Here is a 15,213-nt window from a genome sequence, read left to right as displayed (position 1 = left end):
TCCAAAGAGATGTCAGTAAATACTGCAGAGAAGAACCATCAGAAAGTTGGTGGGTGTTCCTGACGAGTGGCTGTGGATGCTTCTGTTGGCAAACAAGATAGCAGCCATCTGTCTCCCCTCCGTGCTGCTAGGGACCTGTAATTCCTTTGTTTTCCTGGCGGCTGTCTTACCAGACACGGATTCTTTTAAAGCAGTGGTTCTCAACTAGGGAAGATTTTGCCCCTCCCGCCAGCCCACCCAGGGACATTTGATGATGTCTGGAGGTATTTTTTATTGTCATAGCTGACGGTAGGGGATGCTACTAGCATTTAGTGGATAGAGACCAGAGGCTCTGCTTAACATGCTGCTAAACATCCTACCATGCGTGGGGCAGCCCCACTCATGCCCTCAACAAAGGATTAGTCAATCAAAATGTCCATCGTGATCAAGTCATCTTACAGTGTTTTAGTATAGCTTGTTAGTTCATTTATTCATTCATTCAGCAAATATTTATTGGTAAACTTAGAAAGCATCCAAGTAGTCATACGTCTGTGTGTTGGTGAATTCATTAATTCACTCATGTGATGCATGTTTATTGAGCTTCCTAATTCTGTCCCTTGAATTCACCAAGATCGTCTTTCTTCATCCCTTTGCTTTTGAGGGTCTCTCTGCCTTGCATGCTCTTCTTCTGGTGCCTCACTCCTTTCCTGTCCCAGCTCAAACAGCACATAGCCTGCCTTCTCTCAAGTCACTCTGCAGCATGCATTCTCAGTGGGAGCAAGACCACCTCCAAAGGGTAGAAAAAATTGTTCTTGGAGGATTTTTAAAAAATCTCACTCTTTTAATGTATATGAAATGCAAATATACATACAGAACAAACAGATAGATGATAGGTAGGTAAGTAGGCAGATGGTCTATCTATGTTACTAAAATTGAAGAGAAAGTTGATTAAGGGAAAAAAAAAAGTCTAAAAAGGCTCCTTAGGGGGCAGTCATGAAATAAGGTTGAATAACACTGCTCTGTAGAAACTGCCTCCCCGCTCCACAGATTTGCCAGTATAGACCCTAATTTAACTCCTTCCAAGAACTTACTGCAGTGGGAGAACACCCTGCTTATTTTTGTTCACGTCGGTATTTTCTGCTTCTTCTCACCCCTTTGAATGTAAGCTCTTTAAAACCCAGGGATCTTGGCCATCTGTTTGGCACTGTATCCCCAGGACCTGCACAGTATTGGGCACAGTAGTTACTCAGTCCCTTTTTGGTGATTCAATTGCACTGTGACCAAGGAACCAGTTAAAGTACTAGAACGAGGGACCACTTGGGGACCCCTCTTTCATTTCAGCTCTCACTTTGGTCTACCAGATGTGTTGGGTCCTTGTGGGCACTGAGTTTAAGTCCCCTTTGCTCTATGGTCAAATTAATCTCTTTGCCCTGGTCTTGACTGTCCCTGGTTTTCTCTCCTCCCTAAACTCTGAGAACTGGTCACCTTGCAGTCCAGAGCCCTTCCCTATTCCACTAAGATACAATGAATACCATATGGATGTCTGACTCATTTAATTCAAAACACTTTCAAGAAAAGGATTACAGTAGGCTCGCCATCTTGGAAATTACACAGCAGAAGGAATGCATGTTACTGGATTTGATTTAGCAAAAAACTGAATTACTGTGAGCATCTGTGGTAGAAAAAAGACCGGAAGGAAGCACACCAAAGTGCTAACAACGTTATCCATCTCTGGAATGTCGACTTGCAGTTTATTTTCTCCTTATGTTTTTGGTTAATTTCCTATAATAAGCGTGTCTCTCTTTTACCATAAGAAACAAGGGGTTTTGGTGGTTGGGTTTTAGAAAGCTCATTCGTCGTACATGATACATATACAGGCCTGAACCGTGGATCCAGGACTCGTCCTATTCGATTACATGGTGACCCCCACAGAGCTTTATGGGGGATTTCTGTGCTTAGGAAATCCACTGGATTGTGGCCAACCTAATCCATTAGGCAAAGAGTGCTGGCTTTCTTGCCAGGATGAGAGCTGCCATCTGTTCCACAGAAGTTTATATTTGTTAGATTTTTCAAAGGTGTCCATGACTCCCAAAAGTACCAAAACATACTTGAACTGTAAGGCGCTTACCCATGCAAAATGCAAAGACCAAACAGCAAAAGTCACACTCCCACATCTTTTACCGTATTTCCCAGGGGATGTCCAGGTCACGACATCCTGACCTAGGAAGGTTTCTAAGTGAAATGCCTTTTGAAACCTAGACCACATGTCTTCACTTTCTCCTAACAGGAAGCTCCAATGACAGGCTTCCCAAATGTCCCAAACTTCCCTTGTCCTGAAGGACTTTCTAGACCCTGCCTCCTCCTAGCACATCTCACTTGAACCACTACAGCCAGTATCCTTAAAGAGGACCCAAGGGGTTCTTAATTGTGTCTGATCAAGGAATGCTTTCAAATACTAGAACTTTGGGACAGATTCGTTACTGAAAAGACTCCGTCAAACACTAGATCCAACAATTTGTTAATAATTACAGTGCGCATCATGACCGCTCACGCTTGAAAGAGGCCCCAAGCATCTGGGCTTTGCACACAAATCACTTCTACTCTGAGCCATTTGAGCCATTTGAGACCTTGATCTCACATGCCCACAGGGTGAGGATATCACTGATGCTGCCGCAGTGTCCGCGCGCTCTTGTAACCAAGGTAACCAAGGCAACCCATCAAAATTTGGTGACCTACCTGGGAAGGGTTCCTGGCACAAATGGCACGGTGAGGCACATGATTTGAGAACCACCATGCAACTTAAAGCATTTCTTACGGCCAAAGTGCTGTATACTATAGGACAATGACTTTTAGGACCCTCACTGAAAACAAATAAGCCTGTAGAATAACCACCGAATAAAAGATTGGAACTGGCTGCTCAACCTGCCAGGACTAAAAAGAAGAGATTGTTTGCTGGCGGCATACACCGTCCTTACCTCCTCCAGGGCCCACAGGGAGTCCACCACGGGCTTGATCTTCTTCTGGGTGTAAAGCCCAATGAGTTTGTCCACCACTCGTTGAATGAGGCCAGCACGGCCCTGCTTGAAGAGCAGATTTAAAAGGGAAAACCCAGCGATGACTTTGTTCTCTTCATAGAGCTTGATGGGGTTCACTTTCTCGACCTGCCACCACTGGAAGGAGAGAAGGTGCAGGTTACAAGGAATCAGTGCAGGGCCACGTTTGCAGCATTGCAGGGAGAGAACGGGGCTACAGTTGGGTGGATGCCAGATTGCCAGCTGGCAGCTCCTTTTGGTGTATTTTCCTAAGCGTCTGTTTGGCTGAGTGTTGCTAGGAGTGCACAGAAGAGCTCAGGGTCCAGGTGGGGGAGAGCCCTTTACTAAAACGACTGCTAAGCCATGTGTGATTGGAACGTGAAGGCATAAGGTTATGATCATGAGACCGGGAGTTGAATCCTGGCTCTACGGTTTGTTCCCTATTATTCTCTGTGCTTCATTACTCTTGGAGACATACAGTAGTAGGACATTGCGTCCAGGGTTTCCTGAGAGAGTTTAGTGTCAAGCACTCGGCTTGGCGAAGAGTTGTGGTGATAATGGGGCTGGTGAAGGCAGCAGAGGGGTAGAGAAATTTACCAAGGGACAGGGATGCAGTGGGAGTGATGACTCTGACTGCAGGCGTGGCTTTCCTGGGGGAGGAGCGGCACGACTGGAGAGGTGGGTGGGAATGCATCAGATGAGAAAGAGTGAGGAAGCGTAATATAGGAAGAACGAACAGCATGATGGAGCAGTGAAGCCGCAGTGCTGGTACTAAGTCTGTGGTTCTCAACTGTGGGTTCTTCCCCCACTCACAGGACACTTGGTCGTGTTTGGGGATGCTCTGTGTTGTGATCACTGAAGAGGGAGAATCAGCTGGCATCTAGTGGGAAGAAGCCAGAGATGCCACTAAAATCCTGCAGTGCACAGGAGAGGCCCTCGAAACAGAATTCCCCAGCTTGAAGTGTCACTAGCACTCAAGTCCTGAGTGTGATACATACACCTGGCAGATATGGCTGCCCGACTTCCCGTCTCTCGTCTCCCGCTCCAGACATGCATATAAGTAGCTAGTCCATTAACCAACTCCAGAAATGGTTATGCACCTGCTTTCTTCTGAGTTCATTGTGTTTGCTTTGGTGCTGGTTAGAATTTGGAAATTCAGAGTTCCTGTCTCTAGAGGGTTCTAAGAGATTAAAATGGTTGATAGTTTAATGTAGAAGGCAAAGAGGAATGTGCTGGCTACTTAGAAACATTTATCATATTTATGTTATCAGTGTGTTTCCTTTATATCTGGCCTCCTTCCAGGATTGAGGGAGCTCAGAAAAGTAAAATGTCTTGATTTTTTTTTAAGTGGGGAAACCATATTGTTGGAAAATAAGTGTGAGAAAGGTTGAAAACAGGGATACATTCCATGCACTATATATATATATATATATATTTTTTTTTTTTTTAACCAAAATACGTTCCCCAAGGGTCGGGGGGCCGGCGATAGGAGAGATGGATTTGGCCATGAGCTGTTTCACAAAAGCTAAGGGAGAGAAATGATTAATAACTTGATTCAGAGTGTACTTGCAGTGCTTCCCCAAGTGTTTGTGAAATGAATGCTTGCTGAATCTACAGTTGCTGCCTAGTTGTGGCTGAGTTCTAGAGCTGAACACCTGGTTTTGAATCCCAGTTCTACCACTTACAAGCTGTGTACCTTTAGGCAAATCACTTAAACTTTCTGTGTTCAGTTTCCCTACTGTACCCCATGGGGTCGTCATGAGGAATAAATGTGTAAATTCGTACAAAGTGCTTAGCTCTATCAATACAAAATACTTTGATCACCTTAAGTTGGAAGGGATGTTCTGGATTTAATGAGTAAGAAGAGCTCTGAATTTGCTCTCTAAATGTTGACTTCATCTGTTAATATCATCATCGTCATGATCTAAAAGCAAATGGCATGTGAACGCAGGGGTTTTCGTGGGAACATCATTAAAATGGCTGAGTGAGTAATTCCTGTTATGATTCCAAATATGCCTTTAATCTCTAAGCCTCTCTCCAATGTATAGAAGAAAATCCCTTTCTAGAACCTTCCAGAATAAAGTCATCATTCCACTCCTCAGCAGGCCCTGCCTTCAATTTGCTTCTAACTGACCAACTAATATTGCACCCGGCATCTGAAAGGAAGCAATCTTCATTCTTGACCTCCAACTATAAAGCACCCTGGTAATTGGCACCCTTGCTTTGGGCAAGAGAATCTTACCCACCACCACCCACCATCCTGGCTGTTTTTAAGAGTGCCTTCGTTTGACCTGGGTGCACTGCACTTATTTCGTTAACGCTGTGTGTTGTGAGTGTGCATTTAGAGGAGAAAGGGAAAACACTTCTTACAATTGTATGTAATTTGAGACCAATCTGTTTCCCCACAGCAGGCTGTCAGCATCACATTAATTACATCCCCAGCAACAAAACAGCTGTGAGGGACACAAAGCCTGTCTTCAGGGGACACGCTCCAGGCAGCATCCTTCATTGGACTCCATTCTTGGTCCCGTTTATCCCATAGCTGTGATGATCCTTGACCTGAACTTTAAAGTTCCAGCGCAAACAAAAGCACTTTCATTCTAATCTCACAGGCAGGGTAGTACTAATCATTCCAGAATCAGGGAGTGTTTGGAGATGAAGCCTCTGGCCGCAGTGTTGGCACTTTGGGGGCATATGAATACCCCTTTCCATGGCTTCCCCAAGCACCCTATTCACAATGCCTCCACTCCATCCTGCTTTTCAGAGATTTTATGACGATTTATAATCATCTTATTAATATGTGTTACTAATTTCAGTTCGTCTCCCTTGTTAGAATGTAAATGTCTCAGGCCCCTCACATACGCCAGTCTCATTCGCTGTGGTACCCTGGTGTCTGGCATGATGCCACAGATAGTGCTCAGAGATGCTTGCAAAGGTACTGAATCCATCAGTGCCTCACTGGCTGCTTAGGAGGCTGAAGAGAGAGGACAAAGGCTAGCTCTGATGAGACGCAGTGACCCCCTATTGTGGGGAGAGGGGTCAAAATGGAAGTTCAAGCCCAGATGAGTTTAATTCTAGCAAGCGTGGCCCTAGGTGGGAATGTGGCCGGAGTAGGTTTGTGGTGGGGTGAATGAGTAGAGATGCGACTTCTCAATTGCAGACAAAATAACTACTGTATGCAGAGCATGAGTATCTGAGTGTCTGTGGCTTCACAGACTTGCCCATGTCTACAGATCACCCCGCGAGCTGGCCATTTGTGTCTCTAATTCGGTAGGATGGGGATACAGAGAAATCTTAAGCAGCCCTAGAGGCTTGGTCAGAAAGTGGCCAGACTGAAAAGATGGTCTCTCCATGGACCAAATAAAATGCATTAATGCTAAATTTATTTCTGACCAATGATTAGAAGCACCAACACTTAAGCAATCTCTGCTGAAACCAAAATAAAGCTTTCTGGAGTTTCTCTGGCACTCCCACCTCCACTTCATTTAGAGAGAAGCAGCCTATGTCACAGTCTTATGCAGATGTAGTGGGGATGCAGGTTTTCTGGAAGATAAATGAGGCAGGTGAAGGATGAACAAGTCTCAGGTTATCAGATCCACAGGCTTAGATGGAAGAACTTGCAACATGCCAAACACTGCACCATCAGAGAACATTAGACGTGCACAGATACTTACTGATTTTGCAAAGCTAAAGAAGCTCTTGGTCTCTCCGGTCACCATGTTGGATGAACCTGCAAATGGAAGATTCCCAAATCAAGCTATTGCTAGTGAAAATCACCTTCTCTTGGTACACATGGAAGATTGGCAGTTGTTTGGCCCAGAACTGTCAGGAGCTTGAAAAGAAATTTAATTCAGCCCTGGAAAAAGGAGGGCAATGGAGGGGGTGGTTGGTGTCAAGTTGACTTAAAGTTAACTAAGTGCCACTGGCTCAGAGAGGAAGTAACATTTCTCAAGGTGACCATTTCATCACTTTGGAAAGTTGGTCATGTGGCAAAAATGTGATTTAAGCCAACATTCTAATAAAATAATGAGTTGCTCAAATGTCTCATTGGTTCTGTTCTTTGAGCTGGAGAAGGGATTCGTACGTGAGCTTGTTTTATTGTTTGAATTTGATTCCTCGGCAAGTGAGGGGCTTGGAACTCTGACCTTGGCTGGGCATTTAAGTCGTGGAGAGGTGGGGCTAAGCTAGCATTTAGATGGATGGAAAAAATGGGGTACAGAGGAGCAGAAGAGGAGGAAAAGATGTTCAGATGCCATGGAAATGGTATGCCCTTGTGTTGGCTCCAAAGAGGTCTGCACAAGAGGGTGGAAACCACTTGAGACCAGCGATATGAGAGACTGAGCTTTGCTAATCAGAACAAGCAGTATCTAGAGGGAGGTGGAAGTGGGAAAGATGTCTAAGATGCTCTTACAGAGAGAAAAGACCCCTTTCTGGGCTCCTGGGTTAGGGCACGGTGAGAGGTGCTATACCATATGGTGCCTTTCCAACGACTTTTCTGCCTTGTCCCCAAAGATTTGGGAGCAACTTCCCCTCAGAGAACTGTTATTTAATGGAAAAAGCAATGGCTATTTTAAACTTAATTATTTGGCCTGGGTACACTAGTAGCCAGTTAATCATTGCTCCTACCTTTATAGGGCGACTACCACTAGGCACCACGGTACTAGGCTTTGATTACTTAGCAATCAAGTAATCAGTGTAATGAATTAGATACTTGTGATAAGACTGAGCTGTATTATGTCAAAACGACATCGTGGATCTGGGGCTAAAATAGAACCAGTAAGTAAGAAAGAGGGAATAAAATGTTCATCTGCATTTGACTCCTTTGTTAGTCATATCCAGTATCCCTGTGTTGTCTCTTGACGTTTGTAACTTCTCTTATCAGTGGTAATAATTTTAAAATTATGCACCTGCCCCCAAAGACTTTCAAATATGTGGCCACTAGTGACACTGCCTGAATACTCCAACAATGAAAGCTTATTGCTTCTCTTTCTGTCATAAGGATCTGATGACAACAAAAAGATGCTTGAATATTTATATATACCTCTCAAATAACCCTTTTATAAGCTTCTAAGCTAACAGCAGGGAAATCAGTTTTTTCTGAGTTGTACAGAATTAAGGCTCAAGTTTGTTTTCCTTTCGTGTGACAGAGATGCCAGAAATCTCAAATGTCGAATAACCCCAATATCGTTTGGCTTTGGAACATGACATCTGGCTTCAGATATGCTTCTTGGACTTTGTGGAGACTCATGTTTAAATTGGTTTGCATTCCTATGACAGGCAGAAGAAGAAAGTGAGGAGGCTCTGGGGTCTCATCCTGCTGAGAAAATCTGCTCCTGATGTCTGTCATAAGCCCCTCCAAACCCAAGAGCATCAAAGTGGACGTGGAAGCAGACAGGGGCTCCTCCGCCCAGGGCTTCTGTCTTGGTTGGGACATACAGGAGTAGTTTACAAGACAGAAAATGTGCACCTTGCAACTTCATCTCCCAGAGTGAAGAGCCTCCCTGTTAAAACCCTGGCGCCCTAGCCACTCCCCTCCATCCTCCTGTGGGGCCTTCATTCCTTCATTTTTGGAACTTCCTTTGACACTATTAGTATATCCCACCTGTGCACCTTCTGTGGGTCAAGTCCTGTCCCATCATTATATTGGCTTGGCCTTGCTTGATTTTTTTTATTTTTAGGATGAGACATGCTCATGGGAGTCTAGGGCAGTAGGCACGTGTGTTACTTTTAAAACTGAAAACAATGACAATAGCAACATTATAGGAAACATTGAAAATAACCCTTATCTCTTATCCAACATATCAACACATCTCATTTTTCAGAGCCTTTGTAAGCTCTCTGTCACTGATCAATATCCTCCACTTCTGTTTGTCACTCACCATATAAAATGTAGGTTCCCAGTGGTTTGAGAAGGCTGAGACCTTTTCCAGTGTTGTCCCCACAGAGGCAATCCAAAACAATGTCCACTCCTTCAGCAGAGATTCTAAATGGTGAGAAGATAAAATAAAATACTGTAACTTGTCAGGGACCAAACTGTCAGTTCCTTCCCCTTCTTGTGTCTTATTGTTTACTCCCAGAATCGGGATCAAAGAGAGCTCTGGGAGTCACAATAAATAGGCCAGAAGCCAGGGAGGTCGATGTCTCCCCCTGAGTCCAACTCTAAGAATTTCACAAAGCTGGTGGTGCAGCTAAGAATCTGGCTGGTGGCTGATAACAGGAAGCAGCCCGAGATGGGAGAGCCAGCATGGAACCTCGCAGTCAGTTCCAGCTGCCTCGCTGAAAGATCTGTTTTCTGCCAAGTTTGTTCTCTTCTGTGGAAGTGCTTCTACTAACCAGCCCTCCTGGACCGTGAGGTCTTCCCTGTGAACTTCATTTCCCCATGATCCCTCCCCTTGCCTGCAGAATGCCTCCTGTGCTCAGGGACAGCCTCCCTAATGCGAGGCTGTGCACACCTTCCAGGACACCCCCGATGGCCCAGTCCCACTCCTCACTTCCTGCCTGATGCTCCTCGTATCCACAGTCTGCTTCTGGGTCCACATTCTCTCCTGCAAGCTGCCAATCACATCTCCTTGCATGAGCTGCTGGCCTTGGCCTGTTGCTCTATCCTCTAGACTCTGGTTCTGCAGAAATTCTGGGCCAGTCCACAGCAGCAGGTGACTGTAAGCTCTGCCCACTTCCCCATCCTCACCTCCCACTTAGCATTCCAGACAGTCTGACCTTCTAGCTATTCCTAAAGCTGTCGTACCTCAGGGCCTTTGCACCTGCTGTGATTGCTTCCTGAACAGCTTTTCCTTAGGCCTCTGTAGAGCTGGCTCCTCCTCAGCTTCAGGTCTCACTCCTGTGGGACCACCTCAGAGAAGCTGTAACTAACCTTGTCACCTGAAAAATGGCAGCCCCATCCCTAAATTATCTCTATTTTAGCTCATTTTATGCTTTAGTGTCTATATAAGAGAAACAGGATTTCTTTTTAGTATCTATCATGGGCTATAATTATCATACCTATTTACTTTGTCACTGTCTCTTCTACCCAAAGATAAGTCCCATGAGACAGGGATTATGTGATCATGTTTGTGCTGCTTATTTTTGTACCCTCAGCTCTTCTCATCATGCATGACATAGCATTGACTTCAACAGATATTGATCAGTTGTATGAATGAATGATTAAAGGAATGAATAAGTGAATGAATGAAAGAGAATGAAGAAAGCATTCTGAGACCGGTATCCCACATCCTTATATGTGTGCTTCCTTCAAAAGAAACTCACATTTTCTAAGTTCTACTATATTCCAGGCATTTAATAGTTAACCTTCACCAGGAACCCATAAGGCAGATGTTACAGCTCCACTTTTTGGATAAAGAAGTGGAGGCTCACAGATGCAGTTCCTTGCCCAAGCTGATTTAGGAAACTAGTACAGCCAGACTTCAAACCTCAATCTGGCATAATGCCAAAGCCTTTTTAACCACTTTGAATTTAAGACTTAATAAATGTCCTAACCAGTATAATGATGGAAACCCTGGTTGAGCAAGCAGCTCTGGAAAGCACTCAGTGTAATTTCATCTTCAAAGAATTCAGGCTTAAATTTTGTCTTTCAAAATAACTATCCATGTATCCAGAGGAAGGCCAGGTTCTTCCAAACAGGACAAGAGCTTTCTGTTTTCAAGCTGTTTTTCCCATCCTAGATCACAGGAGAGGCCCCAAGTTCAAGGTCCAAACATTGGCCCTTAATGTCCAGCCAGGGTGAGGACGCTTCAGCTGTAGAAGTGAAACCTTTAAGCAAACATTATCCCTTTTGTGGCTAGCAACGTCCCTTCAGATAGAAGTTGTAAAACTGAAAAGCTCTCCATCCCACCTCCCATTCAGTCATTATAAGCCCAATCAATGGACTAGACTGAACTGAAAACTTTGTCTATTTAAAATGCTCCAGGCCCCACAAGGACCCTTGGGGAAGGTCGTCCCTCAGTCCTGCTCACATTGAAAAACACCTTTGCAGCATCTTTTAATAGTATAATCGTGAAAATCACAAAGCTAGGGAGCCCATAGCGCCTCCCCCCAATTTCTGGGGGTGTCTGCCTTGCCTGCGTGTGTATAATCATCATTACATGAAAGCAGAGAGGGTGAGGGCAGAGGGTTAAAGGCAACAGGTCTGATTTTGCTGTCTCCTGCTGTCATATCTCTGCAGACTTAAAAAGCAAATACAAACAGCCCCAGCTCAGAGATAGATTCTTTGGGCCAAACTGGGCAGCAAGATATTTAGGAACTGCTGACTGGAGATTTTAGTGTCTGTCCTTCCTCAGTCTCCCAGTTCCTTGTTCCCGTATGGAGAATGCTGCCTCCTTGCTTCCTGCCCACATGGATCGGTGAAGAATTTCTTTTGAGTGGTGATAGGTCCAAACAGAGCCATTACTTACTGGGAAACCCTTCGACCTTGTTGAGAACTTATCTCCCCTTTACTGGAACTTTCATTGCCAGTTGGATCCTTGGCTGTCCGCGCACTTCTCATTCTGAGAACTTGTCTGGACCGCTGCTTTAACCATCACCTCCAAGCTCGTGTCGGAGGGAGAGGTGATTTCAGGGAGCCTGGGGTACAGTGGCCTTCTTAGTAAAAGCTGACCATGGATGGCTCCACATGCTCTTAGCAATGCCACCTCCCGATCCTTTCTTGATCACTTTCTCTCTGTTCTGTCCTGGTGATGGAACCCTCATTAATTTCTACTAGGTCTCAGTTTGGGTTTTTTTTTTTATCTGTAAGATGAGGCATTTTTGTCTTGCCGGATGTACACACAACAGTCTAGTGAAAATGCTCATCAGAGCAAGAGGAGACCAACAAAGCCTGGTGCTGTTACCACCTTGCCCTGTGCCTGCTCACCTTGCCCAGGACTCACTCCCTACTCTTCTCTGTTGACTGAAATCGTTCCCACTCTTCAAGCACCCACTTTGGGACTGTCCACCTTGGCGCCTTCTCTGGTCTTCCCCTCTTTATTTTTTAAAGCCCTTGCAGTCAGATCCACACAATTCAAGGCTTCTGACCCTTCTTGGTATCAAGCATACTCATCTCTCTCCTCCCAAGCAGAGATGGGGTAGGTGACATAAAGTTTAGGGCTGTATCATAAATATTTTTTCCCTCTTCCTTTTGTAACGTCTGGCTCTTGGCTGCATGCATGTTCAAAAGAAGCTTACTGACTGGTTTTTAAGAGAATTTTCATCTCAAGAAATTTGTTATTTTTTTTAGTTCATGACACAAAATACTGTGTTCAAAATACTGTGATCAAAAAAAGGAAAGAAAAATCACTCTGCATTCCACTCCTGTTGCCTGTTAGTGGGTGGGTTTTTTCCTTGTTCCTTTCATTTTATGTCCTGACGCGCCAAGAATTTATACAAAGCTGTGATCGCAATGTGGCTGGAATTCGACATTCTGCTTTTTTCACTCAATATGTTACCATGGGTATTTTTTCATTTTCCGCCAGAGTCTTCGTAATTATCATTTTTTTTTAGGGGCTGCATAATACTCAAGTGCGTGGGTGGAGCATAATCTACCAAACGGTCTCCCTTCTGTTGATAAAGGGGGCTGGTTCTGAATTTTCGCTATTACGGACAATGTTGTAATTCACCCTGGCGGCATATGCTGAGCGCCGACAATGAAGCAGAAGCAGTGCTTGGCTCTACAACAGGCAATGTGGACCTGTTGCTTTTATCATCTCTTGGATGCTTTCCTGAGGGTAGGATTAGTGGGACAGAGTATAAACATACTTGCAGCTTCCTGTCATTTTCAGGCGAATCCCAGGATCTGTATTTAGAAACAGAAGGGACCAGTGGAGGTCATACTTGCAAGAAGGTGATGGGGAGGTGGGTCTCAGATGCTGTGATCATCTGCTCTTCTGACATCAGCAGATGTCACTGATTCTGGGGCTAAAGGCAGCGGGTCAAGGACAATCAGGACAAGGGACAGTGCAGCCACGCGGGAAATGGGGAAAGAGGCTCCCTGGTTATGGAAGGTCAGTTTTTCAAAAGAGCTGCCACCTTCTGGTCCCACTACTTCCCACAGCTTGAGACCACATCCTCCAGCTACACTGGTCTCCTTTCAGATTCTTGAATTGACCAAGTCTTTCCTGACCCCAGACCTTAGCACCTGCCATTCTCCTTGGTCTGAAATTTTCTTCCTTTGGCCAAAAATGCTCTTCCTTTGGCCAAATTCTCATCCCTCAGTTCTCAGCCCAAATCTCACTCTTTGATGGATGACGCCTGATTTCTCCATCTCCTGTGTTCACTAGCATTTTGTGTTTCTCCACCAGAGCAGATATCAAAAGTGTAAGTCAGGGAATTTTAAAAATATTTTTCTATCCCTTCTTCCCCAACAAGACTCCAAGCTCAATGAAGACAGTGACTCTCAAGGTGGTTTTTGCTGGAGCTCCTGCTCTCACAGAATACCTGGCCCATCACAGACACTCAGTATTTATGAAGTGGGTCAGATCAGGGATAGAAGAAAGGATGCTTGCAAAAATATCACTTAAAAGGATAAAGCAAAGATTGCCAAAGGGACAGTGGTGGTTCATTTTTCAGACTGAAGCTTGAGAGATGAGAGTTAAAAGAAGGAAGAATACCTGAGGGTTATAAAAGTAGGCAGTCTGGAAGTCTTTAATGTGCCTGCAGTCTCTGGACAGCTGAGAAACAGGTGGTGATTTTCTTATATCTAGCTTTAAAACTCTCTGTTCACATCCCACAGGAAATACTGGGGCAACCTTAAATTATATGCAAATGTCCACATTCAAAATTTAAAAACATCTGCAAATTCAGACCATCACAAGACACTCCTTTCCAAGAGACTTCCCACGTTTCACCTAATCTGGTCTAAATTTATCAACTCAAACAACCAGATCTCCCATCCTTCAGCCCTTTGATTTTTTAATCTTAATCTGCAATTTGAAAAAAATTATTTCCTTCTTAAGATGCTAGCTGGATTCCTTTGTACCTTACAGTTTTGTGTTGGAGAATGAAAATACAGAAGTAATGGCTCTGGGACATCCCTGAATCCTCCCAGGGGCTGAGTGCAGCAGAGCCTGGAAATCAGCCTTGAACTCTGAGAATCAGCAGTGGGGTGAGACACACAAGTCATCTGAAAGTGTGGTGGCAGCTGGGTGTTCCATCTGTTGTCCTGGGTTGACGTACACATATATATGGCCACGATCAATGGCTTTAGCATCCCAGGTGGAATACGGATCAGGTTATAAGCCACTATCTCCCCAGGTGACTCCAGTGCCAGCAGACTGCTGTCCTTGTCTCCAGCCTCACACCTCCCATTCATTCTCTCCACACCACCAGTGACTGTTCACAGCCCAGAGCTGATCATGTCATTGTGTCACCACTTTGGTCCTTTGGTGGCTCTTGGTCACACCCAGTTTGGAGTCCACATTTCCCTGGGCTGTTAGGTGAATGAGTGAGAAATCAGCATCTTTGTGTTAGGGGAGTGTTACAGCAGTTCTCACAATTTAGCTCTGCAAGTTACTTAACTGCTCTGTTCCTCAGGTTTATCCTCTCCAGGATGGGGATAACAGTAAGGTTGTTGAGAGGATTAGATGAGTGAACACAGGTGAAGTAGTCAGCCCAGAGCTAGTAATCCTAAGCCTCCAGCACATGTTTGCTACTATGACTCTTATTAACCCTCCTCTAGAAGGATGCTCCTGTTCTCCTAGAGAAGAGGAAGGATTAGTGGGACAGAGGCTCCTTAGAGCGAACACCTTACCTTTTCACTTCCTGCACATAGTCTGCATTTCTGTCAAAGAGGTGGGTCACGGAGTCTTTGATGGCTTCATGTTTGAAGGTAGAAGCCGTCCCAAAGACAGTCACATTGGGAATGGTGGAACACAGCTGAGCCACAGCCTGGCCCTGGAAGTGAAATATAATAGACAAGTCACACAGGAGAGCAACCATCCGACAACCAGTCTGGCTGGGTGTAGAGCAGGAGCTCTCAGCCTTGTCACTATTGACCTTTCGTGGCTGGATTAGGTTCGTTGCAGGGCGCTGAACTGTGTGTTGAAAGATGTTTAGCAGCACTGCTGGCCTCCACCTACTACGTACCGGCAGCATACCCGCAGCTGTGATCACCGAAAATACCTCCAGACATTTCAAAATGTCCCCTGGGGAACACAATCCCTGTAGGTTGAGAACCATTGGTGTAGAGGAAAGCGATCCAGCAAAACCCCAGCGT

General features: G+C 44.9%; 1 protein-coding gene across 1 annotated transcript in view; it reads right to left on the bottom strand.

Annotated features, from left to right (window-relative positions):
• The window catches only part of VAT1L (vesicle amine transport 1 like), a 125,752-nt gene that overhangs the window by 49,227 nt on the left and 61,312 nt on the right, over window positions 1-15,213 (bottom strand). The window contains exons 4-7 of the mRNA XM_006178225.3: window positions 14,749-14,891; window positions 8,891-8,994; window positions 6,686-6,741; window positions 2,955-3,149 (exon numbers count right to left, since the gene is read on the bottom strand). Coding sequence (XP_006178287.3) covers window positions 2,955-3,149; window positions 6,686-6,741; window positions 8,891-8,994; window positions 14,749-14,891 — 498 coding nt within the window. The remainder of the gene's footprint in view (window positions 1-2,954; window positions 3,150-6,685; window positions 6,742-8,890; window positions 8,995-14,748; window positions 14,892-15,213) is intronic.

This window comes from Camelus ferus, chromosome 9, assembly GCF_009834535.1.
Source record: "Camelus ferus isolate YT-003-E chromosome 9, BCGSAC_Cfer_1.0, whole genome shotgun sequence".
Taxonomy (NCBI): domain Eukaryota; kingdom Metazoa; phylum Chordata; class Mammalia; order Artiodactyla; family Camelidae; genus Camelus; species Camelus ferus.
This window is presented reverse-complemented; position numbering and strand designations above follow the sequence as displayed.